At 41.8% G+C, this 17,222-nt stretch overlaps 1 protein-coding gene and 1 pseudogene across 2 annotated transcripts; both read right to left on the reverse strand.

Moving 5' to 3' along the window:
* Positions 1-6,326: 6,326 nt before the first annotated feature.
* On the reverse strand, positions 6,327-9,166 carry LOC121801079 (annotated as a pseudogene).
* Positions 9,167-11,308: 2,142 nt separating this feature from the next.
* Positions 11,309-16,120, reverse strand: LOC121799742 (putative E3 ubiquitin-protein ligase RF4). 2 transcript variants are annotated; one of them, XM_042199200.1, is made up of 4 exons: positions 15,814-16,120; positions 15,468-15,511; positions 12,354-14,195; positions 11,309-12,124 (listed from the first exon to the last, which is right to left on the reverse strand). In XM_042199200.1, the coding sequence occupies exons 3-4, from the start codon at positions 14,013-14,015 to the stop codon at positions 11,630-11,632; spliced, it is 2,157 nt and encodes a 718-aa protein (XP_042055134.1). In that variant the 5' UTR covers positions 14,016-14,195; positions 15,468-15,511; positions 15,814-16,120; the 3' UTR covers positions 11,309-11,629. The 2 variants fall into 2 exon arrangements, with proteins under 2 accessions (XP_042055134.1, XP_042055133.1); XM_042199199.1 differs by having other exon boundaries at positions 12,354-14,198.
* Between the last annotated feature and the right edge of the window lie 1,102 nt (positions 16,121-17,222).

The following is a 17,222-nucleotide window of genomic DNA, read 5'->3' on the forward strand; positions in this document are numbered from 1 at the left end:
GAGTACATGAAGCTCCTCCCACAGTTCATCAACTTGATTCTGAACTTCAGAGATGGTCATTCCCCCGCGCCTGCAGATGAAATCCTCATACGCAGTCCTCTCAGCGACGGCAGTGTTCAGCTCGGCCTCCAGATCTTTCTTTTCGGACTCTAAGTCCTTATTGTCGGCCTCCAGCTTCACTAAACAAGCCAAGAGTTCGTCATTCTTCATCTGGTCAGCTATGGCTTTTTTCTCAGCTTCGTCTAAAGCGGAAGAGTACAGCCGCTTCCAGTGAAGTACCTCCAGCTCCTTAAGAGTTAAGAATACAAAGCAGCTATGTCAGTTCGGCATTTCATTTTACTGAGCAGGTAGTAAACCACAACAGGAGTAAAAGAGAGTACGAAAAGCTATACGAAGACACAAGTGTAGAAAGAAGAATTTTTTCATTCATAAGAAAAAAAATTTTTTACACAAGGAGGGCTTCAAGGCCATTTTACAAGAAGGAAGAAACTAAACTAAGAGAAGGGAGACGAAATCATACTCCGCCAGCTTCGTCTCCGGCTCCTCGGTGAGGTTCAGCTTCCTTCTCCTTGTCTGCCTCAGCTTCAGCCTCGGCCTCCCTGCTCCCCCCAGCCTGCTCGGTGCCCCCATCACCGATCAGCAGCACCTCTTGCTCGGCCTGCCTGTCTCTGGTCTGCTGATCAAGCTGCTCGGTCTCACCCTCTCCGTGGAAAATTGGAGCGGGTGAAACTGGCCCTAAGGAGGCAAAGATAGCCTCCATATTCTCGTCCCGATCAGCTCGGCAACTACGAACTCGGTCAGCAGAAAGCAGGACCGAGGACGAAGCAAGCTCCTCAAGGAGCGGCAGACTCTGGAGACGAGCTGCTATCTCTCGGCCGTACAGCGGCAGGACGACTTCGGGCCCTTGCTCGGCATTATCGGTCATCAGTTTCAGCAGATCACCGACAAAGGCCGAAAATTGATTGCTCAGAAAGAGTTTCTCCGCGAAAGCACGGAGAACCTCCCCTTGGGCAACCACGGCGGCAGCATCCCTCCGTTTCGTCTGCTCTCGCTGGATGACGAGCTGGTTTTTGGCAAACTGGGCTTCATCCTGGGCCGAGATCCTAGCAGCTCTGGCCTTCTCAAAGTCTGCCTTAGCCTGTTCGGCCTGGTGACGAGCAGCCGCCAACTTCCTCTGCATCTCAGCATAGTCGCTGGACGCTTTAGAGAGTTCGACTGCGACGAGCTTGCTGAGCATGCTATTCCTCTGAAAATGGAAAAAGGAAAGAGTCAACAGAGGGGCCACCAAAAAAACATAGGAAAGAAGCAAAGCCAAAGAATCAAGAAGAGAAGTTACCTCGGCAAAGTCCGTTGGCCATGCAAAAGGCTCACAGACATGCTCCGAAGGGGGCGCCAAGACGATGTCTCTCTCCGGCGCTCTTGGGGGCTTCTGGGTCTTCCCCTTCCTATTTGCCGAAGTCGACTCCGGCTTTTTTGGATCCGAAGAAGAGGTCTTTTGCCTCTTCGGATTCTTCTCGGCATCAGGCGCCGAGCTGGTAGCCTTCTGTTTCTCCGGCTCCTTAAGCTCGGAGGATTTGCGGCTAATCTTATTTAGCAAGTTCACTGCCAAAAAGCAAGAAAGCAAGGTTAGTTTTCGCCACAAAAGCAGTAAGGCACAAAAAAGAATTCCTCACCCTCGGTCTCTTCGTCCGAAGACGAGGAGTCGAACACGAAGTCGCCCTTGACGAGCTCAGACTCCAGGTACTGCTTCCTAATCATAGGAATCTTATTGAGCTCGCCCTCGAGCTCGTCCAACGGTTATAACCGAGGATGAGGAATCACGGACTTCGGCCCTCTCCAGGGAAAGCCCGGAGCCGCTGTCCTATTATAAAAAAAGAAACGATTTTGCCATTTCGGCCATTTGGTTTTACAAAAGGCTCTAAAGGGCTGTAAATGGATCAAGTAAAACCAAGATCCCTTCCTCTTAAACTGGAAGAAATTAAGGATTGCCCTCAGAGACAGATCCTTATCTAGCCTACGCAGTTCGGCAGCAAAGGCCGATAAGTGCCTCCAAGAGTTCGGAGTCACCTGACCTAAAGGGAGTTGAAAAAAATCAAGCAGCTCTACAAAGGCAGGGGGAAGAGGGAAACGAAGCCCGCATTCCAAGCCGGCTTCATAAACGGTGGCGTAACCCTCCGGCGGCGAGTCAGCCCTATGAAGGTCGTCGGGAATCGCAACCTTCCCCCCAGGAAAAAAATATTTTTCGTGTAGGGATATCACAGTATCCTTACTCAAGATGCTGTGAAAATACTCTACGGTCTTCTCCCCGGATTCTTTCCGGCTAGAAGACCCCTTACCCCCTTTCCTACCGCTACCTGACTCAGAAGAAGAAGAAGACATGGTTCTTACTCTTTGAAAGTCTGAAGAAATTCTGAAGAAATTCTTGAAAGCGGAAGGAAATTTTTACGCAAAAGAGAGAGAATGCAAAAGAAGCAATAGCAAAAGTGTTCAAATGATGAAGAAAGGACGTATTTATCAGATTCGGAGAAGATTTCAAAATCATCGCACCGTTTCGAATCCCACCTTTTCAGGATTCAACGGCCGGATTTTACTGTCGCATTTAATGCAGTCACGCGCAAGGCACGTCCCCTGACGTCAGCCTCCCCCGTACCTTTATCCAGAATGCCGAAGTGACTCGCTTCGCCGAAGTGATTCACTTCGCTTTTCGGGGGGGGTAGTGATAGGGTACGTACTAAACAAGCCCAATAGCAGTGACGGCCCATCAGCCCAAAGCCCAAGGAAGAGTATCAGTTCGGCATTACCAAAGAGTTCGGCCCCAGCCTACAGCTCGGTAAAAGCCGACCAATCAAGCTCTACTCTCAGATCGGCAAAAGCTGCTCGGCAATAGTTCAGCAGTTCGGTCTCAGTATTCGACCGAACTGGGAGATAGTGGACTCATGCAGAACCTCCACGACCTCCACTACACGATCTATTTAGTGGTGTCAACTCATGCAGGATCTCATGCAGGATAGCGGACCAAACAAAGAGATAGTGGACCCATGCAGGATCTCATGACCTCCACGACATCCACAACCTAGTTAGTGGTGATGTAAGCCACGACCTAGTTAGTGGTGATGCAAGCCACGATCTTAGTTCAATGTATAAATAGAACTTAGATCAGATAGACTAGGAAGAGGAAAGCTCTCTAGACATCAAAGATCATATAGCAAGTCTGTATTTGTAAGCTGTAAACCAGATCAAGCAATACAATCTTGCCCTCCGTTCTTCCCGTGGACGTAGATTTACCTCAGTAAATCGAACCACGTAATTCCTTGTGTCGTGATCTATATTTTCTTTTACCCGCATTTGTTACCATCAAAAATTCGCCCAACCATCACAAACCCACAGATCAAGTTTCAGTTTTGGTATGATGAATTTAGGGTTATACCTCCAAATCTCGAAACAAGTCAAACTTTGGTATGGATATACTATACATCGTCATAAAGATTACTAGTAGATGAAAAAGTGGTAACGCTCAATTAGTTAGATTATTTTATTATACTTAAAACATGAATTAATTCGTGAAGTCTAAAATCAAATTAAAATTGAAGAGCTCAACTCCACGCAATACGATTATTTCTCAAAATAATTTCCGAGCATATGTTTGCGAGCAGTGTTGTTTCTCGTAGTGGAACTCTTCTAAATAGTGCAAATTAGGGCAATTATTCTTTCACTCCTCTCTCTCTCCAGCGCCGATCTCCCTCTCTCGATATCCCCCCATTCTCTCTCGCCACCGCCACCGAGAGCCTCCCCGCCCTGCCGGTCTCTCTATTTCTAAGGTGCAATCCCTTTCTCATTTGATTTTGCTTTTGCTTTTGACGAATTATGTTTCGCTTTCGTTAAATTTTGGTGCAATTGGGATGCATTGTTGTGCTTTGAGTTATGTTTCGCTTTCATTAGATGTTTCTCATCTAACGTTTGAGTTATGCTATTAGAGACCTGATGGTGTTTGTGAGTTGGATGTGTAGATTAGATAAATGCGAGATTTACAGCTTCTGCTCGGGAAAGAGTAGAGGAATGTTGATTAGGTGTTCTTATTTTAGATCGATATTCCTCTTGCATTTGATGCGGGAAGAAGCTTGACAAAAAACTTTGTTTTATTAGACAAGTGGACATGTAAAAATGCATTTTAAGCGACTTTTAGGTCATCCGCAACGCTGTCTCTTATTCGTCTCTTAATCGTCTCATCTCAACTCTTCATGGGTCCCACGGTACTTTTTCACTCCATCTCTTAACTAAGAGACAGAACCTGCAACTCTCCATCTCTTATCATCTCATCCCTTAACTATTCATTCAATTTCATTTTTTATTTTTATTTCCAACAAATTCAATTAATAAAAACACACTTCATTAAATAAAATAAAATTACAACTTAAAATCCTAAAAAAAATACATAATTAAATTTGTGGCAAAATAAATAAAAAAAGACATAATTTAAAATACAATTTTATAGAAATTATAAAAACTACTCTGCCGGCGAATCATTTCCCGAGGGAGGCGGAATACCAAGTTGTCCTGCCAGATACACAATGCCGGCATGATGGGCTTGAAATTGGGCAGGCGTTATGCGGGAAGTGTCCGCCATCGTGGCAGTGAAGTACATGGACATTAAGGAGGAGGGCGGCCCTTGGGAGCCCGCCTGGCTTGATTCGCCTAGGCCCCTCCTCCTTCCAGCCGCCTTCGCAGCCTTGGTCTCTTGCGGCCGACGGCGCCCACGGGAGGACCCCCCTACATCGTCCGCCGTGCTCTCAACCTCCTGCGTGGCAACCTCTTGTGCGGCGCTGCCCGAACCACCCCCACTAGACGAGTATTGGTCGCCCGCCTTGTGCTTCGTGTGCTTTGAGGTCGACCCCGAGCTGGACCGGACACCGCCGGCCCACCTTTCCTCATCTTTAACGACCTCCCAAATATCGATATGTCTGAATTCTTTGCCGGTGTCGTCGAAATAGACTCGCAAAGCCGATCTCAGAATGTCGGCTCTCGTGGCTCCGCTTTGGTAATGAGCCGCTTCGTTCTTGTAGATGCCGCAGAATTTTTTGACCTCTCTGTCGACTCGGTCAAAGTGAGCGCGGAGCATCTTCAATGTGCGGCGGCGGGACCCTTCGGCTTAATCTCGTTGTAGGCCTCGGTGACCTTTTCCCAGAAGCACTTCCGGGTTTGTTGATTCCCGACGATGGGATGGTACGAGACGTTGATCCAGGCGTTGTACACAGCCATCGTGTCCTTGCTGCTATACGGATGTCAGCCTACATCCTCCTCCTCCTCGGCCGCCTCCGCCTCTTCCTCCTCGGCGTCGAATGCCCTGGAGCTTCCACCGCCCCGTCCTCATTCCGGAGTGGGTTCATCCGGATAATTCTTCCGAATTTGGGGTAATCCCTGCGAATACCTCGGGGCGGAGGGACGAGCATATGCATCAACATCAAAATGGGGTGGTTGGTACCCTGTCGGCGTCGACGAGCCCTGGGTGTCCGGCGTCGACGAACCGGAACCGGAACCACCCAAGACATTGTACATGCCCCCCAGTCGCTAAACGCGTTGATGTCAAACCCGCCAGAGCCGCCCTCGTTTCCGTCGCCGGACATTTTGTGATGAAAATTGGAGAGGAAATGGAGATGATTTGGGAAGAATAGATGTGTGTTTGTGTGTGTAATGAGGATGAAATAGGAGTATTTATAGAGTTAAAAAAAAAAAAAAAAAAAACGGTCGAAAAAACAGTAATGTTCACATTAAATCTAAAGTACTTGAAAATATTCTGACAAGGCAATACAGAATACTGTGTTCAAAAAGTGCACGAATCTCCCGTTTTACCAAACTGTTAAGCAAATTTGGTCCTCATGAGCAAGTAATGCTATATCAAACATAGTGATGGATCGGTACGGTATATCGTACCGTAAGTGTCATACCGTATATCGTACCAAAAGTTACGATATGACAAAACACCATACCGATATCGTATCGAACTTTTCGGTATACCGGAAATTCGGTAAGGTAGTTTTTTATACCGTTATCATACCGTGTTTTCGGTATACCGTATCGCATTTCGGTATACTATACTTTTGCGGTATACCGAACTGCGGTAGGACATACCGTTATACCTGTTATACTGGAAAATAATTTATTATACCCAAAATATTCAGAAAAACAATTATATTTTTTATTTTCGTATAATAGAGAATTTTATTTTAAATTTTAGTATAAATCTAACATATATATATATATATATATATATATATATATATATATATATAGTATGTTTATATACATAATAATCAATCGGTATAGGGGTATACCACGGTATACCGAAGTGTCAGTATATATCGATAATTCGGTATGACGGTATGTACCGGTATACCGTGTTATAGAAAATCTAATATTGTTACCGTATCGAAAGATTCGGGACGTTATCATACCATCCCGAAAAATACGGTTTACCGAAAAATCAGTATTTTCGGTATTTTTTTTGTCACGATAAGTCCGGTATTTCGATATAATTCCCCACCTCTAATCAAACATTATATGCTGATTTGATCATGTAAACATGACATTCTTCAAGCAGATGTTTAATTATGTCACGTGTCCAAACAACCCATTCAACGGGAGGTGAACCTTTGGGTCCCGTGGTCACGTATACCCCCGAACCGACAACTTCTTTTTCCTTCGTTTCGTCACCCTCATTCTCCGTCTAGTTCCATTTTCGTTTAGACACCCTCCTCCTCCGTCTAACTTCATTCCGTCGTGGATACTGTTCACCGTAAAAATAATTGTCCGTGTAAAATTGCTGTTTTTTTCAGTGGAATTTTTTTTGTCATGGATATTAGACAATGGATTGTGGATTAATAGATTATGATTTGAGATATTGGATATTGGATATTTTTGCTTAGTTCCTTTGCTAGTTTTTTGCCACAATTCGTCTTGATTTTTCTCTCCAATTTCTCGCTATTTTTCCTATATACTTTTCTCATAATTTCTTTTCTATTGTAATTCCTTACTCTACATATTTCAATTGTAATTATTTGCATTGCATCAAAAAGTATATAAACTTTAGTACCAAAAAGATGCTACAATAACTGAAGACCATTAATCTAATCCATTATTTTGACATACCACATTCAAACAAATTGGGCTTTAAATAAACTTTTTGTTTGATTTAATGAAGCCAATTCATAGGATGCACACCTCTTATCCAATTTCAGTATTAATTCTTTTAAAGGTATGATTTTCATACAGATTTGACATTTACAAAATTAAAAAATAAATATAAAAAGTGCCAGCGTGTGCGTTTTAGTGCCTGTGTGTGCATATTACTTGGTAAACCTTTCTCTGATATGAATTCTAAACCTTTTTCAGATTCCTGAATTCTAAACCTTTTTCTTAGTTAAAACTCTATTCACAATGTAGTTTGTATTAAACGCAATAAAGGGGCATCAACAGCAACCAATTGAGGTGCTAATCAGGGCGATAACTAACACAGACACAGACACGCTTTTGGATGGCCGTCCTGCAAGAAGGGCAGTCTGTCATCCCTTGCTTCTCATGGATCAAGTTGCACTGAGCGCAAAGAACCTGATGTGCACACGGGATGAAAACCACAGCGATCTCGTTTGACAAGCACACGATGCACTCCCTCTCTGGTTTCACATCTGGAGCCTCACAGAATTTGCCCTGAAAGACGGCCAACCTTTTCGACGCGTTAGGAAGCGCTGATCTTGGGAAGCCCAAGTTGAAAGCTGCTATCTTCGACTTTTCAGACTCTAGTTTCATTTTGGGCTTTTGTGTTCTCCTTCTCCTCCTGCTTCCACAATGCCTAAAATGGTAGAAAGGTAAAAACTTGTGTACATCAATCCCAGATTATGATTTATTAATGTCAACACAAACACAAAGACATAAGTATTGTGAGTGTGTGTGCATGTGCGTGCGTGTGCATAGTTTGGAAACTAAAATTACTCTATATCCATCAGGGGCAAAATGTTTATACACTGCTAAACTAATTGATACAGAAAAAAAAACCAATTTATGCCATACCTTGAACTGATCCTTCCGGCCTCTAGCTTTTTCTAGTCGATTGTTGAGTGCAGCTATCTGGTGTTTGAGCTCGGTGAGTTGGTCTTGGATGATGGCCTTGTCTGCATCCAATGACTGCATTTTCCTGAGGGTCTCCTGCTCTCTTTCCGTAGCGGAATGCAGGTTAGTTGCCACCCTCATCGCCTGCATATTAGCGGCCTCCATATCATTCATCAACAGAGCATTCTCCTCCTTAAGGCGAGCGATGGTGCAGTTATCCACCTGAATCTGACCCGTAGCATTGGTCATGGCGTATTCAAGTTCCAACAGCTGCTTTACGGTACTATCCACCAAAGCTTGTTTTTCCTTCTTCAATTTCTCCTTCTCTTCTTTCTCTTGCCTAAACATTTTCAGCTCTGCCCGGTCCTTCCCAAGCCTCTGTGCAGCTTGCATGACCTTCTCGTTAGCCCACTCAGTCCATCCTTGGAGCTCCTTCTCGATCGTGCACTTGTGGGGGACTAGTATCCGAATGGCTTCATCTTTAATATCTTCAACGATGTACTCCTGCAGAGTTTCGTCGAACCGGATTGAAGAGTAATAATCCTTAGCCTGGGGAAGTGCTTGGCAGTCTCCAGAAGCTTCCTGGCTACAAGAACCACGCACAGTGCCTCCATCCGCTTGCACGAGGCTCAAATCACTTATTAATAGGCGCCACATCGTTTCTGATACACTCAAGGAAGGCCTAACCTCTCGCAGCACACAAATCATCTCCAGTAATGTGTAGTCTACTCTACTAGGCTCTGCAACCTCTCAAATACACGAAACTTCATTGCAATACTCATCTCCTTTTCCCTCTTTAGTAAGGTCAAAGCACTGTCGACAACATTCAATGCAGTGTCTTTACTACCATTGAACAGGGTGCTAATAAAATGGCCCTCTCAGCAACTTCTTTAGTGTACCCACTTTCAACAATCTTCTTCACTGCACTGCACAATGTTGCACTTAAATTTTTCGTCAATAGTTCTTCAATATGACAGGCCACAGGATTTTCCCAATCGGACCCATGGAATTCTTCTTTGTCCTGCTCCTTAATAGTGTCTTCGGACCACTCCATTATGGAACCCAATTAATTTGTGAAATCAGATACGAATCAGGGCTGCGGTCTCCCGATTTTCGAGCTTGTACACCAACGCCATCCGCATGATGAACAGTGGCCAAACGGAGGAAGACTGCAGGAGGATAGCGGAGAAAGCCTTCCCCCTGAAGGGGGTGTATAAGGACTTCACCTACTGGAACTGCTATCTTGTGCTGAACGACTCCGAGAAGTTCCAAGTAGGTACGTTGGCTGACCGAAGAAGCAACGACTGAACTATACCGGTGATTTCAGCGGCAGCAGCGGTGGTTCCCACGACCTCCCCGAGACGGCCCAGGTGGTCCCGACCCCTCGTTCGTTCGCTCGCCGAACTCGCCCGGTTGGGCACAAGCGGGCTCAACGGGAGGCGAGGGGGGTCGCAGGGGGTTCCCAGGAGGTCCAATCGGCATCCCCCTTGGCCAATCCACAACGGATCTCAAATTCTTCGCGCGTCAACAAACGCGCGCTCAGATGGTCAAGACGATAGCCGAATGGCGGGCGACGGTGGACCCCGTGGAGAAGAGTTTGCTTCAAACATTGTTCCTGAGCATGCAGGAGGATTTGGAGGCGGCACGGAGGGAAGCCGCCAGGAGTAGAAGCGGCGGCGACGGAGGCGGAGGCGATGGTGGCGACGGAGGCGGAGACGATGGTGCCGACAACGACGGAGGAGACGACGACGGAGATGACGACGGAGCAGAGGAGTGAATTATTGTATTTTTTGTTAATTATTGTACTTTTTAAAATTATTGTACTTTTTAAAATTTTAATAGTATTATTAATGTTTCCCGTATATGTCTCGTAAATTAAATTACGTATATTGTGTGATTGTTAATTATTTCATTTTTATATAATTGTTATTGGTGATGTGGCTATTGATGTAGCTGGGCTATTTATGATGTGGCTAGGCTATGGCTGGGCTATTTATGATGTGACAGAAGGATTTTTAGTGTTGATGATGTGGCTGGAGGAGTTTATGGCTAGGAATAGGATATGACTGGGCTATTGCTAGGCTATTCCTATTGTGGATGGCCTTAAAGGGAGTGGGAGCTGCTGAGCCAATACACGACGTCGTTCTGTATTTTAATTCTGGAATTTATTTTGAAATTTTATTTGGCATTTTTTACGCATAAATTTAATTGTAGGCAATAAATTAAATTAACTCTAATTTATAACTTTTATATGTGCGATAAGTTATTGACAACATGTGTAATTGCTTTTTGAATAAGGGTTGTTTATGTCATTTATGACCATATTATGCATCCATATGTAAAGTACTACCAAACATAGGGTAATTACATGTTTCATACGAAATGTTTTACCTTTGTTTTAATTTAGTACAAAAAGTATTAAGTTTACATATTTCATACAAAAAGTTTACTTAGTGTTCCAAAATAATACATTCCGTTAAATATTTTAAACACCGTTAGTTAGTTTATAATATGTCCAACTTATCATCATAATAAAAGAATAATTAGATATTTAATACAACTAATCAGTCTAAAAAATAACAGTCAATATCAATTCTTTCGACAATTGATCGTGATTTTAAAAAATTCTATTTTTTTATTGTATGCTTTATAGAATACGTTATAAAATAAGTCCATATTTCATCTTTACAAAATGGCTAATTTGAGCTTCAAACAGCCAATAAGTCAATATTTAATTTTTACAAAAAAGATTCAATATGTTTTTAGTTGTATTCTCCATTGTTACATGAGAAAGCTTCGACAATAAAATGTAATTCGCTAATTTGATGGTGAAGCGTGGTTATTTTTTTTCTCTGTGTTTTTCATTTTTGTGAGTAATAAAAATAATTGTATTTGAAATAATTAATGGAAAGTTTTAATTTAAAACTTTTTGTACAAATTTGAATCATTGATGAAACTTTTTGTATGTATGATGTATTAGAAATTTGGAAGTAACGGTGTTAGTGGAGACTTAACGTAATGTATTATTTTGGAACACTAAGTAAACTTTTTGTATGAAATATATAAACTTAGTACTTTTTGTACTAAATTGAAACAAAGGTAAAACATTTTGTATGAAATATGTAATTACCCCAAACATGTGAATAAAAATACTACCTCCGTCCATGAAGATTAAAATAAAGACACAGATTAAAAAAACACTTGGTAATTGAAAATGAAACTCATCTCAGTAGAAAGATATATTCACCATGAATTAATAAAGTCTAATTTGAATGGACAGATCAAATGAAAACAAAGACTAATTTTATACAGATTTGACATACCTAAAAAAGTATTTTGTGCCTGCGTGTGCGTATTTGTGCCTGCGTGTGCGCATTAGTGCTTGGTAAACCATTTCCCCTAATTTCATTTATGAATTCTGAACCTTTTATTGATTCTTGAATTCTAAACCTTTATCCTAAGTTCAACTATTTTAAACTGCAGTTAGTACTAAACACAACAAAGGCATCAACAGCAACCAATTGAGGTGCTAATCAGGGCGATAACTAACAGAGACACGCTTTTGGATGGCCGTCCTGCAAGAAGGGCAGTCTGTCATCCCTTGCTTCTCATGGATCACGTTGCACTGAGCGCAAAGAACCTGATGTGCACACGGGATGAAAACCACAGCGATCTCATTTGACAAGCACATGATGCACTCCCTCTCTGGTTTCACATCTGGAGCCTCACTGAAGTTGTCCTGAAAGACTGCCAACCTTTTCGTCGCGTTAGGAAGTCGTGATCCAGGGAAGCCCAAGTTCAAAGCTGCTATCTTCGACTTTTCAGACTCTAGACTCAGCTCCATGACCATTTCCTGAAGCCTCTTGATGTCTTCTGCGCATTTCTGCATCTCCTTTTCGGCTGCTTGCTTTATGTTTTCTGCTTCTACTTTCATCGCAGCCTCTTCTTCCTCTAGTTTCCTCCTCAAGGAATCAATTCTCTTCTGAACTTTTGTTTTCTCCTTCTCCTCCTGCTTCCACAAAGCCTGAAATGGTGGAAAAGTAAAAACTTGTGTACATCAATCCCAGATATTATGATTTATTAATATCAACACAAAACAAAGACATAAGTATGTGAGTGTGTGTGCATATGCTGTGTGTGTGCGTAGTTTGGAAACTGAACTAACTCTAATTCCATCAGGGGCAAGATGTTTAGTTGTTTACACACTGCTAAACTAATTGATACAGAAAAAAAAAAAAAAACTTATGCCATACCTTGAACTGATCCTTGCGGCCTCTAGTTTTTTCTAGTCGATTGTTGAGTGCAGTTATCTGGTGTTTGAGATCCGTGAGTTGGTCTCGGATGATGGCCTTGTCTGCATCCAATGACTGCATTTTCCTGAGGGTCTCCTGCTCTCTTTCCGTAGCAGAATGCAGGTTAGTGGCCACCCTCATCGCCTGCATCTTGGCGGCTTCCATACCATTCATCAACGGATCATGCTCCTCCTCAAGGCGAGCGATAGTGCAGTTAGCCACCTGAATCTGACTAGTAGCATTGGTCATGGCGTACTTCATTTCCGACAGCTGCTTTATGGTACTATCCACCAAAGCTTGTTTTTCCTTCTTCAATTTTTCCTTCTTTTTTTTCTCTTGCCTAAACATTTTCAACTCTGCCCGGTCCTTCCCAAGCCTCTGTGCAGCTTGCATGACCTTCTCGTTAGCCCACTCAGTCCATCCTTGAAGCTCCTTCTCGATCTTCCACTTGTGGGGGAGTAGTATCAGAATGGCTTCATCTTTATCGTCTTCAACGATGTACTTCTGCAGAGTTTCGTCAAACCGGATTGGAGTGTAAGAATCCTTAGCATCAGGAGTATCAGAAACATCGGCTCCGTCCTTCGAACCACCATCGGGAGGCAAAGGGGTTTCTCCGTCCTTCGAACCACTATCGGGAGGCATAGGGGATGGCGAATTGCTTGAAGAATGTTGTATACCATCCGAAGCAGAGGTACTAGTTCCAGCAGGAGTTGGTAATTTGGAATGAACTGCTCCCTTCATCGCAATGCTAGCACATCCAGACTTTACCCTCAAAGACTTCTCCACCATTTTAGTTCCCACCGCAGCAAATTTGGCCATGAAATCTTCCTTCGACATGTGACATACGTAATTCTTCTCAACTGGCAACAGCTTCAGTCCAAGCATTTCTTTCTGGGAATCAACTGATAAGCCTTTCCTATTACCCACTGCTTTCTCATCCATGGTATTCAAACTCAAACAATGCTCCTTTATACAGCTCAAAACCTTATCCTTATCTCTTGGACCATCAAGAAGAAGACGATCTGTTCCGGGACTTGCAAATTCACAATCTTTATCTTCGGGGTTTATCTGTTTTGAAATGCCCAAGTCGTTGGAATCCTTTATCTGACCGGTTCTAGAAGTTTCAGATTTAGACTGGGGAAGTGCTTGGCTACAAGAACCACCCACAATGCCTCCATCCGCTGCACATGCATGGACGAGGCTCAAATCACTTATTAATAGGCGCCACATCGCTTCTGATACACTCAATGAAGGCCTAACCTCTCTAAGCACACAAATCATCTTCAGTAATGTGTAGTCTACTAGGCTCTGCAACTTCTCAAATACAGGAAACTTCATTGCAATACTCATCTCCTTTTCCCTCTTTAGTATAGTCAAAGCACTGTCGACAACACTGAATGCAGTGTCTTTACTACCATTGAACAGGGTGCTATATAAAATGGCCCTCTCAGCAACTTCTTTTGTGTACCCACTTTCAACAATCTTCTTCACTGCACTGCACAATGTGGCACTTAAATTTTTCGTCAATAGTTCTTCAATATGACAGGCCACAGGATTTTCCCAATCGGACCCATGGAATTCTTCTTTGTCCTGCTCCTTAATAGTGTCTTCGGACCACTCCATTATGGAACCCAATTAATTTGTGAAATCAGATACAAATTTCCTTCTATTTCTACCCTTCTCTTTAACCAGAAGAACTGAGACTCTGCGGCTGCACAGTCACCGGTCAATACCACTTCAATTTTGACTCGTGTGGCTTATTCGCACGACAACATCCGTCAGCTCCAACACCTTTAAAGTTTCCTGCTGTGAATGGTCAATGTAATATCAGTAATAGGAGGTTATGACAAATATTTATAAGAAAGTTTATTGTAAAGACAAGGTATTTTATTTAATCTAGGAAGCAAATTCCTATTTATCTTGATCAATATAGAAAATATTATGGAAAAAATCATCATTAAATCCAGGTCAGATTAAGCAATAAATGATGAATTGAACATGCCAGCAAAATGAAGCTATTCAAATTTATTCTGAATTACAGTAACTGGGGTGGGGTTAGATCGCATTAAATTTCACAAATTGATGCTGGGAAAAAACTAATAGACGTGTCCGCTCAGTTAGCAGGATTATAAGAAGATGAACAGCGTGTCAAACAAATTCTTAAATACAATACAACCATGATTAAATACACATTTTGTTGTGTTGCAAAGATAGCGATAAGGCATTCCTTCTTTTTTTCGGGAGGCACCCATTTGTCGTGTTGCATAGATTAAATAAGCCGTTCACAAAAAAAAGAACACCTATCTATATCTGCACAACACGTCAAATATGCATATATCCACCCCTTCCCCCAGCCAAAAATAAAAGAACAAATTACTGTATCTCAGCAACACGACCGATGTATGTCCACGTCCAAAAGAAACAAATGTGTTAATGCATCATGCCAAATGTGTAACTATGAAACCCCACCCAAAATCACAACTAACTTTTATCCACGCAACGGAAGTACGGAACAAATGTGTATCTATGTTAGCACACCAAAAAAAACCAACTAATTTGTACCCAGGCAACACGACAAATGCATATCTATGTAATCCCCACCAAATAACTAACTAATTTGTACCCACAGAACACGACAAATGTTTATCTATGTAACCCCAAAACCCGACTAATTTGTAACCAGGCAACACGACAAATGTATATCTATGTAACCCTGCCAAAAACTGACTAATTTGTATCCACGCAACACGTCAAATGTGTATCTGTGTAACCCAACCAGAAAAACGACTACTCTGTATCCACGCAACACGACAAATGTGTATCTATGTCACGGTTGTACCACATCCAAATAAGTTTTAAAAAAAGGAAAATCGAAAACATAATAGGAATGTATGAATGAAAATTGCTCCCTACTTAATCCAGAAAACAATTATGATTACTTCATCATCCAGGGAAAAGTTGAAAACAAGGTATGACATAACTTTTTAATAAAACCAACAAGCAACAAATATTCATAATTTTTCAAGAATATTCATGATAAATAAAATCTATAATGACAATCAAGAATGAAGCTACCTGCAAAGCTTCGACGAACTGAACCTTTTCATAAACTCCCTTCACTGAAATAGTCGAACAAACCAAGATCAGAAACACGCAGAAATTAAATAAGAGACAAAAAAATAAAATGATTCTTAAGCAAAATCATCAACAAAGCATACCAAAACCAACTCAAAACAAGAACACACAGAAGGGAAAAAATGTAAAAGCTCGAACGAATGAACGGCAGCAACAACAACAACAACAACAGGAATGAAGACGAAGAATCTGACTATTTTTCAAGAATTTACCAAGACTATAATAAATAAAGTTGGCGCAATGAACATCAAAATTGAAATGCTAATAAGTTGAAAAGGGCACTCACAAAATGGTGCGAATTGCAAAGTGATGGACCAAACGCACACTCTTATCTGAGCTGTCAGTATCTTCTCTCTCACTCTCTCTCTCTCTCTCTCTGAAGAAGAAGAGAAGAAGGCGGTGTCTGCTACTTAATCTCGCGACTGCCCATCTCTCCCCCACCCCTGCGACTAAACTTGTCTGGCTTCTCCTACCTTTGCTAACTGCCGTTGTGGATGTGGACGGGGTCGACATTTTGTTCTTTGGTTTGGGAAATTTTGGTTTTTGCATTTGGGGTTGGGGAATTTTTGGGGTGTGGAATCTGTGGATGGATGCTGCCACGATTTGTTATTCTTAATTGAAGAGCATAATTTCAATTTTCAATTTTCAATTTTCAATTTTCAATTTTCAATTTTCAATTTTCAATATTAAAAAAATTAAGAAACTTTTGTAAAGTGTAGTGGTTACCGACACGTGTTAACCAAGCAATATATCATAGTTATGCTTTTGAATATTTGAAAAGAACAATTAAGTGAAGACAACATCTTTTTATCAATTTTACATGTAATCTTGATGAAAATGAAGAGTAGTGCAATATTTTGGTCACACGTACATAATTAAGATTAATCAATTTTCATAAAAAACCAACTAAAATTATCTTGAACATAACCTTATAAACCAAACAAAAACATAAAATTTAATAGTATACTATTAATTAGTTTTAGACGAGGCTCATCTTACTTCATCATCATATATTGTAAGTAAATCAATATTAGAGTTCACACAATGTAAACCTGGCTAATGAAGATGGTTGAAAAACTAAATATAGAAATAAAAATTGTTGAGCGCACTACAATCTCAAAAGAAAGTAGAAAACAATAAAGGCACACAAAAATAAAACAACTATATTCAAATTATTACTTCATCATATATTGTATTAAGGATGAATTCAAAAGGTGTAAAAATGGAATTAAAATAGAGGAACTGAAGATATGATTTGCGAGCATAGCATAGTTGGTGCTCGCAGTGTGGAACACTTATAAATAGCGCAGATTAGGTCGATTCTTCTTTCCACCGCCGATCTCCCTCTCTATTTCCCCCCGCCCTGCCGCTTCTAAGCTGCATTCCCTTTCTCATTTGCTTTTGCTTTTGCTTTTGCTTTTGCTTTGACGATTTTTGTTCGATTTCATTTTAGTTTGAACTATCTAACACTATGCATTTGTTGGAAGGATATGATAAGTGCTGGAGTACTACAGATTCCTGGGGATAGAGAACGCATCTGACAATGACTCGCCTGCATCTGTGGGCCCCGCCGACATTGACCCTATCACATACAATGAGATCGCTGAGCGCCTGATAGGAGAAAAAGTTGAGAAACTGAAGAACGAGATGAGGCTCAGCAGCAAGCTCCAGATGGACGAGTGTATGGCCAACTCA

The sequence above is a fragment of the Salvia splendens genome, chromosome 4 (assembly GCF_004379255.2).
Source record: "Salvia splendens isolate huo1 chromosome 4, SspV2, whole genome shotgun sequence".
Lineage (NCBI taxonomy): Eukaryota > Viridiplantae > Streptophyta > Magnoliopsida > Lamiales > Lamiaceae > Salvia > Salvia splendens.